At 43.6% G+C, this 16,890-nt stretch overlaps 1 protein-coding gene across 8 annotated transcripts in view; it reads left to right on the top strand.

Annotated features, from left to right (window-relative positions):
- The first annotated feature begins 1,049 nt into the window (after positions 1 to 1,049).
- Positions 1,050 to 16,890, top strand: part of PLCG2 (phospholipase C gamma 2) — a 76,852-nt gene continuing 61,011 nt past the window's right edge. The window contains exons 1-3 of one of the 8 annotated variants that reach the window (XM_068150869.1): positions 1,050 to 1,317; positions 3,969 to 4,062; positions 16,545 to 16,801. In XM_068150869.1, coding sequence (XP_068006970.1) covers positions 16,606 to 16,801 — 196 coding nt within the window. In that variant the 5' untranslated portion in view covers positions 1,050 to 1,317; positions 3,969 to 4,062; positions 16,545 to 16,605. Of the gene's footprint in view, positions 1,318 to 3,904; positions 4,063 to 11,865; positions 12,213 to 12,290; positions 12,439 to 12,595; positions 12,833 to 16,425; positions 16,451 to 16,544; positions 16,802 to 16,890 lie in introns of those variants that run through there. The other 7 variants (XM_068150871.1, XM_068150872.1, XM_068150874.1 and 4 more) reach the window with 7 other exon arrangements.

The raw sequence follows: 16,890 nt of genomic DNA, 5'->3' as shown, positions 1-16,890 counted from the left end.
AGCATTTTGAAGGCAGCTCTGATCTCAACTTTTCTGTCTGAATATTTCAACTGAAACTACCAGTGTGTTGGTTTGGGATTTTTTTTTTTAATCATCAGGGAGGTTCTCACAAAACCTGGTGATCTTATTTTATTTTTTTTCTGCTTGCAAAATGCTTTTTGACTTTTTTTTTTTTTTTTTGTTAGTTTCAATCAGCTGTGAGATCTCTTAATGCCTTTTAAGATGCTCATAGGTGTCTTGGCACAACGGATTTTGCCTTTTCCCTTTGTCACCGTAGGAATCAGGTGTTTGCTGGCTGGGTGGATTTTTTTTCCTTAACAAATTTCCAGACATACAATGCTTTGCTTAAGTACAGAGTCACTTCTTTTCAGCTTCCTCATCAGAAGGCAGGTGTTAACTGACTGTGTAACATGTAGATCGAATCCCTGGTATTTCAGCTATGCCGTGCAGGGACTTGGTGTGAGCTTCTGAGTGGCTTTGTTGCATTAATTCTTCATGACCATTTACAGCAGTAAAGATTATCAGCTCGTTTACTGCTAATAAGTAATGACCATGCAAGGCCAAATTAAAAGCTGTTTTGCAATTTAAAGAGACATACCTCCAGCTGAGTCTCTTTTCCACTGCTTGCAATATTCACAAAGTCAGTTTTGGATTTGTGTTTCCAGATGCATTAGCTCTCTGCTTTCTTATCTCCATGGGCCAAGTCAGAGACGAGACAGCAAGAGGCAGACAAGGACAGCAGGAGGAGAGGCTGCCTTTTTTCATCATTAGAGCTGGATGAAGATATATGTGAAACTTCAGCTTTAAACCAATTATGCCTCAGCTCTTCACCTGGGGGGATAGCGATAATGATCTCCCATTGTTTCCTGTCCTCCCTTCTGCTATTATCTGTGCTGTGATCCAAAGGAGCAGGAGTTTGGCTGTAATGACTACATTTCTATAATAACTGCAGCTGCAGATGCAAAGTATTCCACTTGAAGTGGCATTTTCAGTGTGAACCACGGTGTCCATTGATAACTTAGCTAACTATAAGTGAACTCAAACTTTGCATTTTTAGGTGAAAAAAAAAAAAAAAAGAAAAAAGTTTTCTCCTTCTCTGAGAGAAACCTGAAACAAAACTGTCTGTCTTTGAAATGCCCAGCCCCACGCTTCCTGGCTGACCCAGTACGAACCACTGCTGCTCTGCACGCGTTATTTCCTCTCTTTGAACAGAAAAAACCCACAAAACCCAACAATGAAAAAATTAGCCACAGCCTTGCTTTCCCATTGACCTGATGTCTCATCTTCAGGGGGTAGAAAGCCGCACTGCACACGAAGGTAAGTTAAAGACAGGACACGATGAGAACGTTTTGAGCCATCCACACTGGTCTTTGCTGCTTCTGTTGACTGGTCTCCTCCCTGACATCCAAGTACCTCACTGATGCCCACTGTAGGAGGAGACTAAAAACCTTTGGATTTTCCCTTTCTGTATTAGCAAGCATTTTCTTTTCCTGCCTTTTGATTTTGGCTCTTTTCTTAGCAAAATATATCCTTTCTACAACAAATCTGCTATTGCAATGCCAGGTGCTGAAGTCTAGCTATTGACAGGCTACAGCAATCATCAACTAGCCCTTGTCTTTGCTTTTAACTGAGGCTTGTGTCCAGAGAAAGGCAACGAAGTTGATGAGGGGTTTGGAACACAAGTCATGTGAGGAGAGGCTGAGGGAGCTGGGGTTGCTTAGCCTGGAGAGGAGGAGACTCAGGGGTGACCTTATTGCTCTCTACAGCTACCTGAAGGGAGGTTGTAGACAGGCAGATGTTGGTCTCTTCTCCCAGGCAGCCAGCACCAGAATAAAAGGACACAGTCTCAGGCTGTGCCAGGGGAGGTTTAGGCTGGATGTTAGGAAGAAGTTCTATACAGAGAGAGTGATTGCCCATTGGAATGGGCTGGCCAAGGAGGTGGTGGAGTCACCATCACTGGAGGTGCTCAGGAGGAGACTTGATGGGGTGCTTGGTGCCATGGGTTAGTTGTTTAGGTGGCTTGGATTGGTTGATGGGTTGGATGCGATGATCTTGAAGGTCTCTTCCAACCTGGTTTGTTCTGTTCTATTCTGTTCTGTTCTGTTCTTTCCTTCCACAGGAGTAGCTAAGTTCTCTTCTCACTGAAGACTCCTGTCATCAAGTCAGCAGCTCTGTGTATTACCTCCATCTGTGCTGCCAGACCAGTGGAAGCTGGTGCCTGTCATGTACAGGCAGTGGATTTTTCATACTTTTCTTTAGAGGTCCTGCAAGGCACCACATCTCCACTTTTATTTCTGCATGATAGCTTCATTTTAATTTTTATTTTATGTGTTTTCTTTTTGGTCAAATGGTGTCACGTTTTGTTTTGCTTGCTTGTCATAAAGTCCACAAAAAGAGCTCTGTTTTGCCATATTTGAATGCTGGTTTGGTGTAAATATTTGCATTGTGGTTTGATCTGTTTAAAATCATATTCACTTCGAAATGGACTTATCTGTAAGTCTAGAAATTACGCTCATTATTTAAGTGTTAATGAATAGAGAATTATTCAGTATTACTCAGCTTCAATATTTTTATTGTTTTTAAAATCAAAATTGGTGGAAATTGTCAGTTGTTGAGAAAGGAAACCTTCTTTTAATCTATTTCCCTCTGGTGTAATAAACCAGGAGTTGTCTTCTGGTCTAACTTTTGCGTCCTCAGTTCCATGTGTAAGCCATTTTTGTCCTGATAGCACGTGGCTGAACACAGGCTGCATATACATATCTCAAACCAGAAATGAGTGCTTTCAATTCCCATAAGTTAGGATCTTTCTCTCTCTCTTTCTCTCTCTCTTTCTCTCTCTCTTTCTCTCTCTCTCTCTTTCTCTCTCTCTCTTTCTCTCTCTCTCTTTCTCTCTCTCTTTCTCTCTCTCTCTTTCTCTCTCTCTTTCTCTCTCTCCTTTCTCTCTCTCTTTCTCTCTCTCTTTCTCTCTCTCTTTCTCTCTCTCTTTCTCTCTTTCTCTCTCTCTTTCTCTCTCTCTTTCTCTCTTTCTCTTTCTCTCTTTCTCTTTCTCTCTCTCTTTCTCTCTCTCTTTCTCTCTCTCTTTTCTCTCTCTCTTCTCTCTCTCTCTCTCTCATCTTCTCTCTCTTCTCTCTCTCTCTCTCTCTCTCTCTCTCTCTTTCTCTCTTTCTCTTTCTTCTCTTTCTCTCTTTCTCCTCTTTCTCTCTTCTACTCTTTCTCTTCTCTTCTCTCTTTCTCCTCTTTCTCTCTTTCTCCCTTTCTCCCTTTCTCCCTTTCTCTCTTTCTCTCTTTCTCTCCTCTCTCCCTCTTTCCCCTCTTTCTCTCTTTCTTTCTTTCCTTTTTATTTTCCTTTTTTTTTTTCTTTTTTTTTTTTTATTTTTATTTTTATTTTCTTCTCTGAGGATTAAAGATATTAGATGTTTTTCTTAAAGCCCAGCTGCTGGAATTGGCAGAGTCCATGAGACTCTCAGTGTTTCTTAAACAAGTAAATGACGAACTCCCTTGGTTGCAGCAAAAAACTTAAAAGAACAGGAAGAGGAGGCATCCCAAAGGTTTAGAAACCAGGAAAGCAAAGAGCTCAAAATTTGCCTAAGACAAAGTAACAACTGTTGTGTTGCTCTCAGGTGGGGGCCTTTTTAATGCACTACTGCATTATTAATACATGATGCAAGTGGCACAGCATGAGAAGAGCTCAGTCCATGAAGGTGGTAGAAGAGGAGACAGTCTTGCTGGTTGGAAGGGGCATATTTCAGTATTACTGTTCCATTTTCTTATGACTTCCTTTTTAATTTTTTTTTCCTCTGTTAGCAACAGCTGTAACAAAATCTCTCCTTGTGAAGGAAGAAAGTGTGTCACCAAAGGTGGCTTTTTTTTTTTTTTAAGTTCTAAATTAACTGAAAGGCCCAGGCTGCTGAAAACTTGATTCGAGATTTTGTATGCTTAAGGAGTCTTAAAAGTGTGCTTTTACCCAGGTGGAATCCAAGTACAAAGAGGAAGGAACCTCTGTTTGACACTGACTCGCTAATCTCAGCAGTGTATCATTTCTTACTCTGCACAGGATTAAAGGTAAGCTCTGTACTGCTGCCTTTGAGACTCAGCAGGGCAGGCATCCTCTGCAGAAATGGGGTTAAATAATTCCTGACGTGTGGCTGAAAGGTTCTGGAGAGAAGACAGTGGGGTTTAAATTACCTGACAGACACTTCTGTGGTCTAGCATTTGTCTTCTCTCCTGTAAAATATTCTATGTCTTAGCTCCAGAATAAAAGGACTTTCTCAATCACAAAGAAAACTGAAAGAGCATTTTCGTTGAAAAAGGGGGGTAATATCTTAAAATTATTAGTATCATAGTATCAGTCAGGGTTGGAGGGGACCACAAGGATCATCTAGTTCCAAGCCCCCTACCATGGGCAGGGACACCCCACACTAGATCAGCCTGTCCAGAGCCTCATCCAGCCTGGTCTTAAACACCTCCAGGGAGGTGTTTCCTCACGTCTAGCCTCAATCTCCCCACCTCCAGCTTCATTCCATTCCCCCTAGTCCTATCACTACCTGAGATCCTGAGAAGTCCCTCCCCAGCTTTCTTGTAGGCCCCCTTCAGATACTGGAAGGCCACCATTAGGTCACCTCAGAGCCTTCTTTTCTCCAGACTGAATAGCCCCAACTCTTTCAATCTGTCCTCATAGGAGAGGTGCCCCAGCCCTCTGCTCATCCTCATGGCCCTCCTCTGGACATGTTCCAGCACCTCCATATCCCTCTTGTAATAGGGGCTCCAGAACTGGAGGCAGTACTCTAGGTGGGGTCTCACCAGAGCTGAGTAGAGGGAGATGATCACCTCCCTTGACCTGCTGGCCACACTTCTCCTGATGCAGCCCAGGATCTGATTGGCTTTCTGGGCTGCAAGTACAGTTCATGAAAAAAGAAAGTGAAGGAAACAATGTGTGTGTGTGTCTGAAACTTTTAATATCATTGTTAGCACACACAAATAAGTCCTGGATGCTCAGCTGAAGAACAAGGATCTATTTTTAACTCATTCCAATTTGGAGATCAGGCTAAATGAGCATTTGCACATTCACTTCACTAGGTTCTTTAAACATTGCTTCCTGTTCAATGGGAGACACGTTAGATGTTTTCCATTGAGAGTGGCTTGGAGTAAAGTTTGGATTTAGTGTTTGTTTTTTAAAACAGCTCACCCAGTGTATCAATTCAGCTTTTCAGTCAAATGTTACTGACTGAGAAGGTGTTGGTAGCTGGCAATTGCACACCATGAACCTTCTGAATTCTGTAGCACAAGTTGGGAGATGCAAAAGCTTTCATAGATATGGTTATTAATAAGGCAAGTGAAATAATATGACTCTGCCTATATGAGAACACATGTATTTGAGAATGTCATGTGGTGGTTGTTACCTGCTTGAATTTCTGAAGAACAGACCTTTGCCAACAGAGGCAAAGTTAAGTTAATTTGCTCCACAGGGCACTCAGAAGGCTGTGATTACAGATCATGGGCCACAACAATCTTTGCAGGTTGCAGTATCATGTCATCCCTACCCAGCAGCCTCTAACACAGCTACTCTGTGCAAGCTAGAAAACTTAAGCAGCCCATCCTGAATATATCATATCTCAAGATTTTAGTTATTAATAGACATATTATCTAATTTTCCTCCCCCTTTATTTATTCCCTCTTTTAAACTGTTAACAAATGTTAGTAAGTTTTGTTCCCTGTGGCAGGGTCTGTCATGCCTCACCCATTACCAGCTCCTAATGTGACCTGTTGACGCACAGGATCTCGTACTACTGTATGTTAAAAAGATGCTTATCATAAAAAGTAGAACAGAGGGGTCTGACCCTTTAATGTGACTCATTCAGTTCTCACTGCAGTGCATGAAGATAACAGGAGGTGCAATAACGATTTGCATTCTGTACAAATATGCTGATCCTAGAAATACACCAGATGGATGCTCTTCCAAGGCACAGGCGTCTGCAGTGTGTATCCCAGAAGGCTCTCCCTCATTCTAGCTCTATTCAGAAAGTATAACTCAAGTGCATCATTAATTTTTCAATCATATTTTGACTTCACTGAGATTTTGACATTTTTGACATGATTACATGCTTATCTCTATTAGGACCAGTGCTCGCTCTCTCTCTCCATCCTCAGATAATTCTGGTGTGTTGATTAGCTGGAGGGCTTTTCTAAACTTTTTTTCTTATGTAGCATGTGTCAGATTAAAGCTGAGCTTTGCATGAGTGAGCACAGATGCAAGGAACTTCTCCTCCCTTCCTGTGTGCCCTGAAGGAAGGCCTTAGACAATAATAAATCCCTGCAGTCAGCCATGTATAAAGTACAGAAAGTTCTGGGCTATGTCTGCTTAATGGTCCCAGAAGAGATTCCACCGTCAGTGGCAAGAAGGCTTCAACAGAACGGGAGGAAAATTGCGAGTGACCAGGGACAGAGCACACTGCAGTAGTGCTTGGTGTGTGTTCTTCCTGTCAGTGCAGCACGCTGCAAGATCCCACCGGGGCTCCCTGCTCAGAGCAGTGCCTCAACAGTCTAGCTCACCGCGGTGCCCAGCCTGCCTCACTGTACCCTTCTTTATGCCTCTGAGAGGTTACAGGGATAATGAGTAACAGAGTGCTTTTCTCTCTTAAACTTGCCTGTGGTGCTACTCTGTAGCAGACAAGTAATCAAAGGCTGAAAGGCGGCTGGGGGGAAGATCTAGACCCAGTTGCTGAGTTGCAATTCACTTCATCCAAAACTCTTGTCAAATGTTGGGGCTTTTTCAGCGCTTCCCACTTGCAACCACGTTGTTTTTATGGAAGATTTTCAGTTTATTGGCTCAAAAAACTCAAGTTTCCCTGGTTCCCTGCAGAGCCTCCTGTAGTTTTCCTGTTCTGCTGAGGCCTTGGTAACGTTGAATTTCTCACAGTTGGCAGTGCTGGTAACGAGCTGCTGGTATTTTATCACTGTGAATACAGTGGCTGCAGTATTTTATATTTCATCTGAAGGTGTGTGATTGCAAGCCCTTTAACTCCAGTGGTGTTTTGTGCAGCCAGCAAAACCAGCTCAGGATGCTGAGTAAACAGCTAGTTAGTATGTGTCTAAAAACATACTTTGACACTTAGTGCAAGTGTTTTTGCGTGGACTTTTAGGCTTTTATTGATCATCTCGAATCACACAGCAGAGCTGCTCCTCAACAGAAGCTTTAAAAAATAATTCTAACGAATGAGAAGTTTTCTTCTGGCCTATCTAGATCTGCTATGAGGAAATGCCATGCCTAAGTCAGGACACTGGTGTAAAACCTGAAAGCTATGTTCTGCCCAAGATATCCTCCTGCTGTGGGTTCTGTGGCAAACCTCCTTGCTCTCTGAGCCTGATGCCTTTGAAAATTGGTAATAATGATTTGATATCTACAAATGAAAATTGCTACAGAATTGTAAGGGATAGTACTGTGTTTTTGTGTGAAGACAGAGGGCAGTAACTCCTCAGAAGTTCTTTTAAATGCAGTGCTTGCAAGTAATAAGGGACAGGGTGATTGAACTGAGGAGTAGCTGAATGTTTTAGGACCCAGACAAACATTGGAGCAGGCAACAGGCCAACTACCAAAAAACCATAACCTCCCTTCCTTCATGTCAGCTCTTCCGCTAGCAACTTAAGTAGTTTACTTCAAACCCACATTTACTTTAAATATTATGATTAAGTGACAATAATTTATCAAGATTAAATGAAACTCTGATAAGAATGGAGCCAACCATACACACTAGAACAATTTTTACAGGAAATACACTTTCCAAAGAGCCTGAACTCTGCTATGTTGAGAAGACATGCTAAGGTATAATTGTGCTTGAAGGTGAAGTTCCTTACTTGCTGATAAAGCTGGAGAATGTTCTCAAAGTTTAGCTTCATACTATGAAGGCCTTCTGACACCACTGAAGGTGATCATTACAACACTATCAAATCTTCCCAGTATAGCTAAAGCTGTTACCACAAAGAGCTGGGATCATACAAAATTGCTCCACCAGTGACAGTCTTCGCCGTCTCCCTCCAGACCACAGCAATTGCTGCCATCTCAGCTCTGGAACAGAGCAGCTGGGCAATGGCTGCTTGGCCACCACAAGCAACCTCCAGTCTAGGACTAGCCTTGATGACTGTGTCCTGCTCATAAGCAATCTAATATATATTTTTTTTCTTTCTTCTTTTTCTGCAAGTCAGAAACCTTGCTAAAATGAATGACCTTTTGAATAAAAGCTACCAAACCCAAACATATTCTTTGCATTCACTGGCCCCTAGAATCAGAATCCCCGCAGCCACACACTTCATGTGTGTGAGTGCCCTCATAAAGCCATGCAAGAGGGATGCATAGGTAATGCTACTCACAGAATCATAGACTGTAAGGGGCTGGAAGGGACCTGAAAAGATCATCTAGTCTAATCCCCCTCCACTTATAAGAACTCTCTTCAGCTCACTCTGAATGCTCACCAACTTCTCCCTCACAAATTGGCACTTGCTTTCTGATAGGAAATTGGATTGCTGTCTAATCCTGAGATGGTGGTATGCAAGTTCTCTTGATGATGAGTGTAAAATCTGCTTCAGAGTCTTGCAGATGAAGAGTTCATGAAAGATACACTCGAAAATGTTGCTGTCTTTATGAAAGTTCTGCTTATAGGTTTTGCAGCTCTAACCAGAAAATCTAGCTGAGCTAATGCACATCCTGCCAAGGACAGTAAATTCTGTGGTGGTGCGTAAGTACTTAGGCTAGATAATCCGGCAGTGACAGTTTCTAAAATATTCATTCCTCTTTCCTAATGACTCTAACATTTCTCACAATTGATGGGATAAAACTATTCAACTTCTGTCTTCTACACAGAAGATATATTTTCTTTGTAGCTCCTGTGAGGAAGTGGCACTGGGTTTTGTGACCATTATTTATCACACCCATGAGGCCACTTAGCCAGTCCTGTGATTCTCTTTCATGCCTTGCTTTAGTCTTCAGGGGAAGCAATCAACACTTCATTACCAAATAAGACAGTTGAAGTTTCCAGGGCTGTAATTAAGAAAGTGTCAGTGTCAACACCATAAATTCCCTTTTTTTGAGGGATTTATGACTGAAATGTAAAAGTGTACTCCCAGCTGAAAAACTCTTTTCAGTTCTAATAGTATGAATTGAGATTATAATTTTTAACAATTCAAGCAGCTTTTTAAAACTGTAAGAAGAAAGTAAAACTGGGAAAAAAAACAACAAAGAAAAAGAAAAGAGAGATTTAATTTCAGTGGCTCACCTTCTCCTCTTCAGACACACAGGCTTTGCTGGGGCCAGATTCTTTGACTCAGAGCAGCAGTTGCCCCACACCTCTCCTCAGCAAATGTATGCAGGCTTTTTTTGCTGCTGAGCATATTGAAGAATAATTTTCTCTGACTCTGAGGTCCATATTCTTTAGAGAAAATTCTGTTGTCTCCCTGGAAGGTCCTGATTTTGAGGTTTGAAAGTTGGATGGTAGACTGGACAGTAGGAAGCATTTTTTCCCAGCAGGATTGGTCAGGCACTGGCACAGACTGCCCAGGGAGGTGGTGGAGTCACCAACCCTGGCTGTGTTTAAAGGTTGTTTGGATGTGGTGCTTGGGGCTATGGTTTAGGGGTGACCCTTGTAGAGTTGGGTCAGTGGTTGGACTTGGTGATCCTGAGGGTCTCTTCCAACCTGAATGTTTCTGTGATTCTGTGAAACAGATGAATCTTCTCTTGTGGTTGCAAAGGTGTATGAGTACTCTTACTTCTGGTGTAGGGGATGCGCTGAGTGACAGCTGGTGTTTCTAAAAGTTACTGTTCTACTGGTTTGTTTTTAAGGATTGCTTACTTCATCTATGTGGCTGAGATTTTGTTACATCTAGCAATTTACAGAACTCAATGTTATGACGTCCATGGCAGCCATGATTTTCTTCCATGTGCATATTTTCTTTGACTATATAATGACTTTTCAGCTTCAAGAGAGAGAGTTTTATAAGGTAAGCCTAAGGTTGTGCAAGAAGCTGGGAGTTGGTAAGCTTTATTCTTCCTTCCAGGACACCACTGAGGAAGAACTATACTGAACAAAGTCTAGACCCAGGTCTGGTATACTTTACAAGAGTGTTTAACGGCTTAACTGTAGCAAACCCTGTGAATATCATAAAGATGGTCAACTAGATGCCTGCGGTGCTAGCAGATTGTTCAAGGATAGTTCCTGTGCAAAAGCTACGCCATATGACTGGCGAGGAGCCTGTTGGTACCTAGCCTAGTGAAGCAGAACCAGGAAGGGCTGCTGAGACTGGTATTTGCTGGAACTTAGATTCACTGTCAACCTGCCCAGAAGAATTCTGGATCTTACACCTGGGATGTAGAGAATACTGTTATCTGTTGCTTGTATAATGCCTGGGATCATGATGCTCTTCAGCACTCTGGTGCATGGTGCGTGCCTTGGTGCTTTGACCATATGAATGTTTTGGTATTAACTTTTGCAGCTGAGGAAGGTGGCTGTTTGTCAGTAGTATTCTGTCACTGTTCATCATATTTCAAAGGCAGCTTCAACATGAAACACTGAAGTTTTCAGTGATGAAGAGCTAAAACCAAAATATAGAAGAGATGCTTTGGTGTGATTGATACTCATTCAGCCACCAAAAAATGTGAAGAGTCTTTAGAAAGGTGGTTCATGAAATAGTGAACAATGATGAAATTGTAATGGTGATCTTTTAATTTTGCATTTAAAATGATCCACACCCTTCACAGGTATCGTATTTTAGGCTCTCTTCCTTTTGAGGTGGTGTATTTCAAATGCAATCTTCAGTTCTGTTCCTGATAAGTCAGACTCATTTGAAACCCTCTGACTTTTTAATAATGATAAAGCCTTGTTTGGTTGGTTTTGGGAAGAGTTTCCAGGATTGCTCCTACGACTTTTGCCAGATAAAGTGCACATTTTATTTTCTTTCTAGTATTGGTGTATGTTGCAGGCCTTGTAACAACTCTGTTCCAGGTATCATTTTGTTTCAGTACTTTCTGCATGTATATGGTTAAAAGTATTAACAAAAAATAATCTTTGGCCACTGTTCAACTATTTTAGAGAGCTAACAAATTATAGAAGACATTTTTATTGTTGTTGTTGTTTGTGCCACCTATCACATGTTGGAAGGAGAGATGAAGAGCTATGTCCATCAAACTTCATCTCAGCGTCTGTGAACCAGCATTTGGAACATGGGTTCTGCTGTTGCAATGTGGAGTGGCCCCTGCAGAAACAGCCAAGAACTTTCTCTGCATGGGGAAACGGGTTCCTTGCAGACACTGTACAATCCCTAGCTTAGGTTTCTAGGCATTTGTTTGGTAGTGTTCTGAACTAGCATGAGTTGTACGCTGGGATGACTTTGATATTCTGCCTATGGCTGTAGGGTTTTCTCTCAACTTTATCAAATAGGTCTGGGGCGAGACTGGTATCTCCAGTTTCATGGCAGTATCTGGGCTTGTCCTGCAAACAGCATGCCATAGCCTGTCACCACTCTTCTGAACCCCAAGCTGGGAAATGTGTTTGGTATTTCAGATTGTAAGATGAAATGGTCGTCATACAGTGCACTTCATAGTGGATCCCACAAAGCATGTAAATTTTAACAGGAAAGCCTAGCTCCAGTGCCAGCAAAGTTTTAAAACCTTTGTCTAAAGGCATTGTCTCAAGGTTTTGTTTCACCGTTTAGCGATACTCAGCCGAACCAGAGAAATTTCGTCCTCAGGGGTGCGGGAGAATCACTCTACCTCAAGTGGCTGGACAGCAGCCGAGCTGCACCTCTCCTTCCCGCCTCAGGGGACGGCTGTGGGCAGCGGGGGAGAGAGTGTGGCCGCGCCTGGGGCCCTGAGTGAGTAGTGGCGGCAGGGAGTTCGTCGTCACAGCAGCCCCGGGGAAGGCAGAAGGACAGAGACGTGGGTTTTCTGCCCGTCTTCCCCGCTGAGGGGAGGGGCAGGGCAGGGCAGTACAGGGCAGAGCCCCCAGGGCTGGGTACCGGCCGAGGGGCGCCCGCGCCACCAGCCTCCGCCCGGCCCCGCCGCCAGTAGGTGGCCGCGGGGGTCACGTGACCCCGCCCCTTCCCGGTTGGGGCAGAAGCAGAAGTGGGAGCCCCGGAGAGGCGCTTTGGGGTGCGGGGCGTTGAGGCACCGGCAGCTGCAGCCGGCGGCACGGCGTCGCGGCGGGAGGCAGCTCCCCGCCGCTGAGCAGGTGAGGGCGTCCCCTGGGGCGGGGGGTGGCCGTGTGGCAGTACGCTCCCCGTGGAGGTGCGGGGTGGCTGTGCGCCGCCGGCTCTGCTCGGGCCCCGGTGGGCAGCAGGTGCCGCAGGGCTGGGGCGGGGGAGCCGCGTCCCGCGCGGGTTTGACCTGTCGGGGACGGTGCATGTGAAGGACGATCTTGTGATGGAAGGCGAAGGCTGTCGGTGTGAGCTGGTTCGGTGAGAGGGCTGAGCAGGAGGCGAAGGGCTGCGGGGTGTGAGGGAGGGCCGTGCCAGGGGCTGGAGGGCCCGGGCCGGGAATGGACAAGGGAATCTGGGGGCTCTCAGAAGTCACTCGCCATTTCACAACTTGTGGTTGGGCCCTTCTCTGCCACAGGCCAGCCCAGTGAAGGAGGAAAGAAATCTTCACCGTTCGGCGTGTGCCTGACAGCAGCCCTACACTATGCACAGCTCTGGCCGGGAGTGAGGGCCCCAGGCTGGGGCCAGGGCTTGAGCACCCTCCAGGCCGCGGCAGGCGGGCAGCTGTTCTGCTGTGGCTGCCCTCCCCTGCCTCTTGTCAGGCCACAGGACTCTGAGGTTAGCGGCTGCATGGCAGAGCTTTGTGCAGAGACCTGTGAGTCGATCGCTGTTGGCATTGCGGTACTGACCTGGTGCTGCTGGTAGATATCCATACTGGAAGTGCCTTGCTGAGGCAGTGCCTACTTGGGTGCAGTGACATCCTCAATGCATCCAAGGGCAAAGAGCTAGGGACAGATGATGCAGTAACCCTTCTGCAATGCCCAGAGCACACGGAAAATTTAGAAACTGATTGGAGTAAACCTTTGGGTTGTACTTCATAGTTGACCTTGTGCACCTGGAAAGCACCTGCTGTGTTATACAGGTGAAGTTACAACAGAGTATGCATTCACCAGTGCTTATCTGGGACATTCTTTGCTAGCCTATACAGTCATAATCTGTCTTTACTACAGTTTTTAATCTTTTTGTGTTATCACAGAGTCAAAAGAGTTGTAGACTGATCTTCAGATAAGAAGGGTTTGTTTCTGAAACTCCAAGGTGCTATAATAAAGCAAAACTAAATATAAAAGTGTTTGGGTAGATTAAGTAGGTTGGTTTTTTTACCATGTCCATGTTCACTTAGTTGCTAGCAGTGAGTCTCTCTGACTTTTTAGTTCAGTCAGGCTTTTCCAGAAAATATATCAAAACTACTCTTGCATGATCAGAACAAATGCTTCTGATTCTGCATGTGGTAAAGGGCACCATCACAGTTTAGCTCCTATAGTACCTATGGTGAAAAGGAAAGAGTAATGTACTGGTGTCTGTATCTAAACTAGTTTATGATATGTTTCTCTGATTACTAGCTCACCCACTGAATCATGTAAGTGATGCTGGACCTCTTTACCCTTTGTTAAATCTTCAGCAGAAGAGCAGCAGTGCTTTTACTGCACATGAGCATGCCCTGTAGCTCATACCCCACTGGTCTAGAAGTATCCAGATAATGGGTTGATGAGGGCCATTACAGTGTTCTGCTGCGTGACTGGATAGAAATATTGTTGATGCAAATAATTATGCAATGATAGGTCTAAGAATGCTGAGGGGCACCTGTGGATGAGTGCAAGACGACTTAACGTTTAAAAGATCAGTTCTAATGTTAAGGGCTTCCATTAGTTCTTTTGGGAGGACTAATGTATTTGTAACTGTTGGGAAGCTCTCTGTGATGTTATTCTTAGCTGGAGTGGGTAGCCAAAGCTGAATAAGAATGGTCAGTTAGACTGATCAAATATTATGATACTATTTTTCTTTTCTAATGAAGTAGATATCTTCAGCTACAGTGTTGTTTCATAGTAAGTTAAAAAGTTGACTTGTAACTCAGGATTTAAGTTAGACTAAAGCTGGTTTTGGAAGAGCAAGCTACTTTAAAAGGGGAAGTCCACTCTATTATATGCAGCGGAAACTGTTTAAGAAGCTACCTCTGAGAGAGAGTTCCTTTGCACTAAGGGACTAATTTCACAAAACTGTGCTGCATTGCCTTTTATCAAATAGCTAGATGTATACAGTCCTTATTGTTCCAAGTTGTGCTTCATTTTGCAGCCATAGCTTCTACTGTAAAAGTCAAAGCAGGTGTGTATTTTCTTCTCCTGAAAAATTACACTGAGTTGAGGCTTTTATTATCTCAGTGAAGTGTTACTAAAATAGTTAGAGCTTGTTCCAAATCACGGTGTATTTGTTTTATTACAATTCCTAATGAACAGAGCAAATGGAGAAGACAGGATTTCTTTCTTTGTTAGAAAATCAGATGCTGTACAAAGATTTTAATTTAATTTAACTGTTCTAGTTTCCCTTCCTTTAATTTTTTTTGTTATTATAAGTCATTGTAGCAAGACAACAATGACTGTGGCTGTCTTGTTAGATGTAAGCCTATGATAATATCAATGACAATCTGATTAGTTCCAGGGAGCCAAAAAGGTCAGTTACATTCTGGCTAAAATCTGCCACTGCTTACTACATTTAAGTTATCTGTGCTGTCTTAATTGTAGGATTAGAGTATATATATTTTTTTTTTTCAGTGTTGTAAGGAAAAGGTATTTTCTTATTACAACAACAAACTTAGAGATATTAAGCACCAAGTAACTTGCATAATGTTTTTCCAAGCTTGGAGTGAGACATAGTTCCTGTTGTAGAGCCTGTCAGGTTCACTGTGGGCAGTGCAGAAGGGACCACCCTGCAGGTAATAAGGGACTGTTCTTTGCCACTCTGTTAGCTTACCCCCAAAAATTGTTTATTGAAGTGGTAGAATTGCACTGAATAGCTTTAATGTCAGACATGGGACTGAAAGCAGCTAGCTGTATGATATTAAAAGCCAGTTTTGTGGTATTAAGGAGAGAGAGCAGAAAAGAGTGCCCTTTAGTGAAGAGCAGGTCAGGAGATAGTGGCATGGGTTGAGGGGGAGGAGAGTTGGAAGAAATTACGAAAGGGAAGCGAGAAGGGGCATGGTCAAATTAGCTGTCAGCTTGGAAACTGAAACTGCTTGTGATAGAGAGTAGTGGACTGAGGAGAGGAAGAGAACCAGAGGAGATGGTGTGGCTGATGCCTGCATGTGCACAGAGATTTTTTTAAACCTGTTCTGCTCAGGGATGTGGTTAAGGAGAACGGTTGGAAATGATGTGACAGCTCCCGCTACTTGTGTGAAAATGATATCCTTCTTTCTCTTTGCATGGATGAAACAGGAGGTTCCAGGGCATCCTGTTTGTAAATAATCTTGCTGAGGAGTATCAGTCTTTTAAGTAGTTGATGCAGTGATGTGTGGGAGACCAAAGCACAGAAACTTGCTAATGTTTATGAGAGCTGCTGTGTATGCATCTCTTTTTTGGCTGTTTTGTGTGAAGATGTGTCCCGGGTGTATGCATGCTTTTTTTTTGTAACAAGGAGTTGTAAATCTGTGTTTGTAATGATGGGGGTGTATCACAGTATCACCAGGGTTGGAAGAGACCTCAAAGATCATCGAGTCCAACCTGTCACCACAGACCTCATGACTAGACCATGGCACCAAGTGCCACGTCCAGTCCCCTCTTGAACACCTCCAGGGACGGTGACTCCACCACCTCCCTGGGCAGCACATTCCAACGACGAATGACTCTCTCAGTGGAGAACTTTCTCCTCACCTTGAGTCTAAACTTCCCCTGGTGCAGCTTGAGACTGTGTCCCCTTGTTCTGGTGCTGGTTGCCTGGGAGAAGAGACCAACCCCTTTCTGGCTACAACCACCTTTCAGGTAGTTGTGGAGAGCAATGAGGTCACCCCTGAGCCTCCTCTTCTCCAGGCTAAACAATCCCAGCTCCCTCAGTTTCTCCTCATAGGGCTGTGCTCAAGGCCTCTCACCAGCCTTGTTGCCCTTCTCTGGACACGTTCCAGTGTCATGCAGTTGAAGATGTGTGCCCAAAAAGCACATGGGAGTTATGCCCCTTAATGCGATTTTTAAAATATATTTGGGATAACAACATTGTGTCCTTCTGAGAGAGAAGAGAGGCTCAGAAATTTGGGTGACAAGTCATTGTGTGCAGTGGCTGCTCCACCCAGCTTTTTGCTTTTAATAGATTTTGCAACAGCATATCACCAAAGTGTCTGTGGTACTGCTCTACATAACGACCATTTGTGCTTTCTGTCAGGATAAACCGATGAGATGCTGTTAATGTTAGCCATGTGTCTGCCTTGTGTTTGAACGGGCAGGAGTCTCAGGTAGTTTCAAGTTACACAAATGTGTTTTTTAAAGAAATAAAAATGCTGGTTTAAATGTTGAATCTTTTCTCTCTCTCTCTTTTTTTTTTTTTAGGACACTGGAAACCATCAAAGCTTGATTAAAATAAAAAAAAAAAAAAGAAAAGAAAAAGAAAATGTCCAGGAAGAATATAGACTATGGAGCACTGCCTGAGTATGAGAAAAGCCAGATCAAAAGGACCTTGGAGTTGGGAACTGTTATGACAGTGTTCAGTCTCAAGAAGAGCAGTCCGGAAAGGAGGACTATTCAAGTCATAATGGAAACCAGGCAGGTGGCATGGAGCAAGACGGCTGACAAGATCGAAGGTTTCTGTGAGTATTTTTGAAGTGGAACTGAACTCAAAGTTAGTAACAAATTGATGTAATTGTCAGATACTGATTTGATGAGCCTTTGTCAACAC

This window comes from Melanerpes formicivorus, unplaced genomic scaffold (genome assembly GCF_026170545.1).
Source record: "Melanerpes formicivorus ecotype bairdi unplaced genomic scaffold, bMelFor1.0.p_v2 SCAF_20, whole genome shotgun sequence".
Classification (NCBI taxonomy): domain Eukaryota; kingdom Metazoa; phylum Chordata; class Aves; order Piciformes; family Picidae; genus Melanerpes; species Melanerpes formicivorus.
The sequence above is the reverse complement of the archived record's forward strand: the minus strand, read 5'-3'. Positions and strand labels throughout refer to the sequence as shown.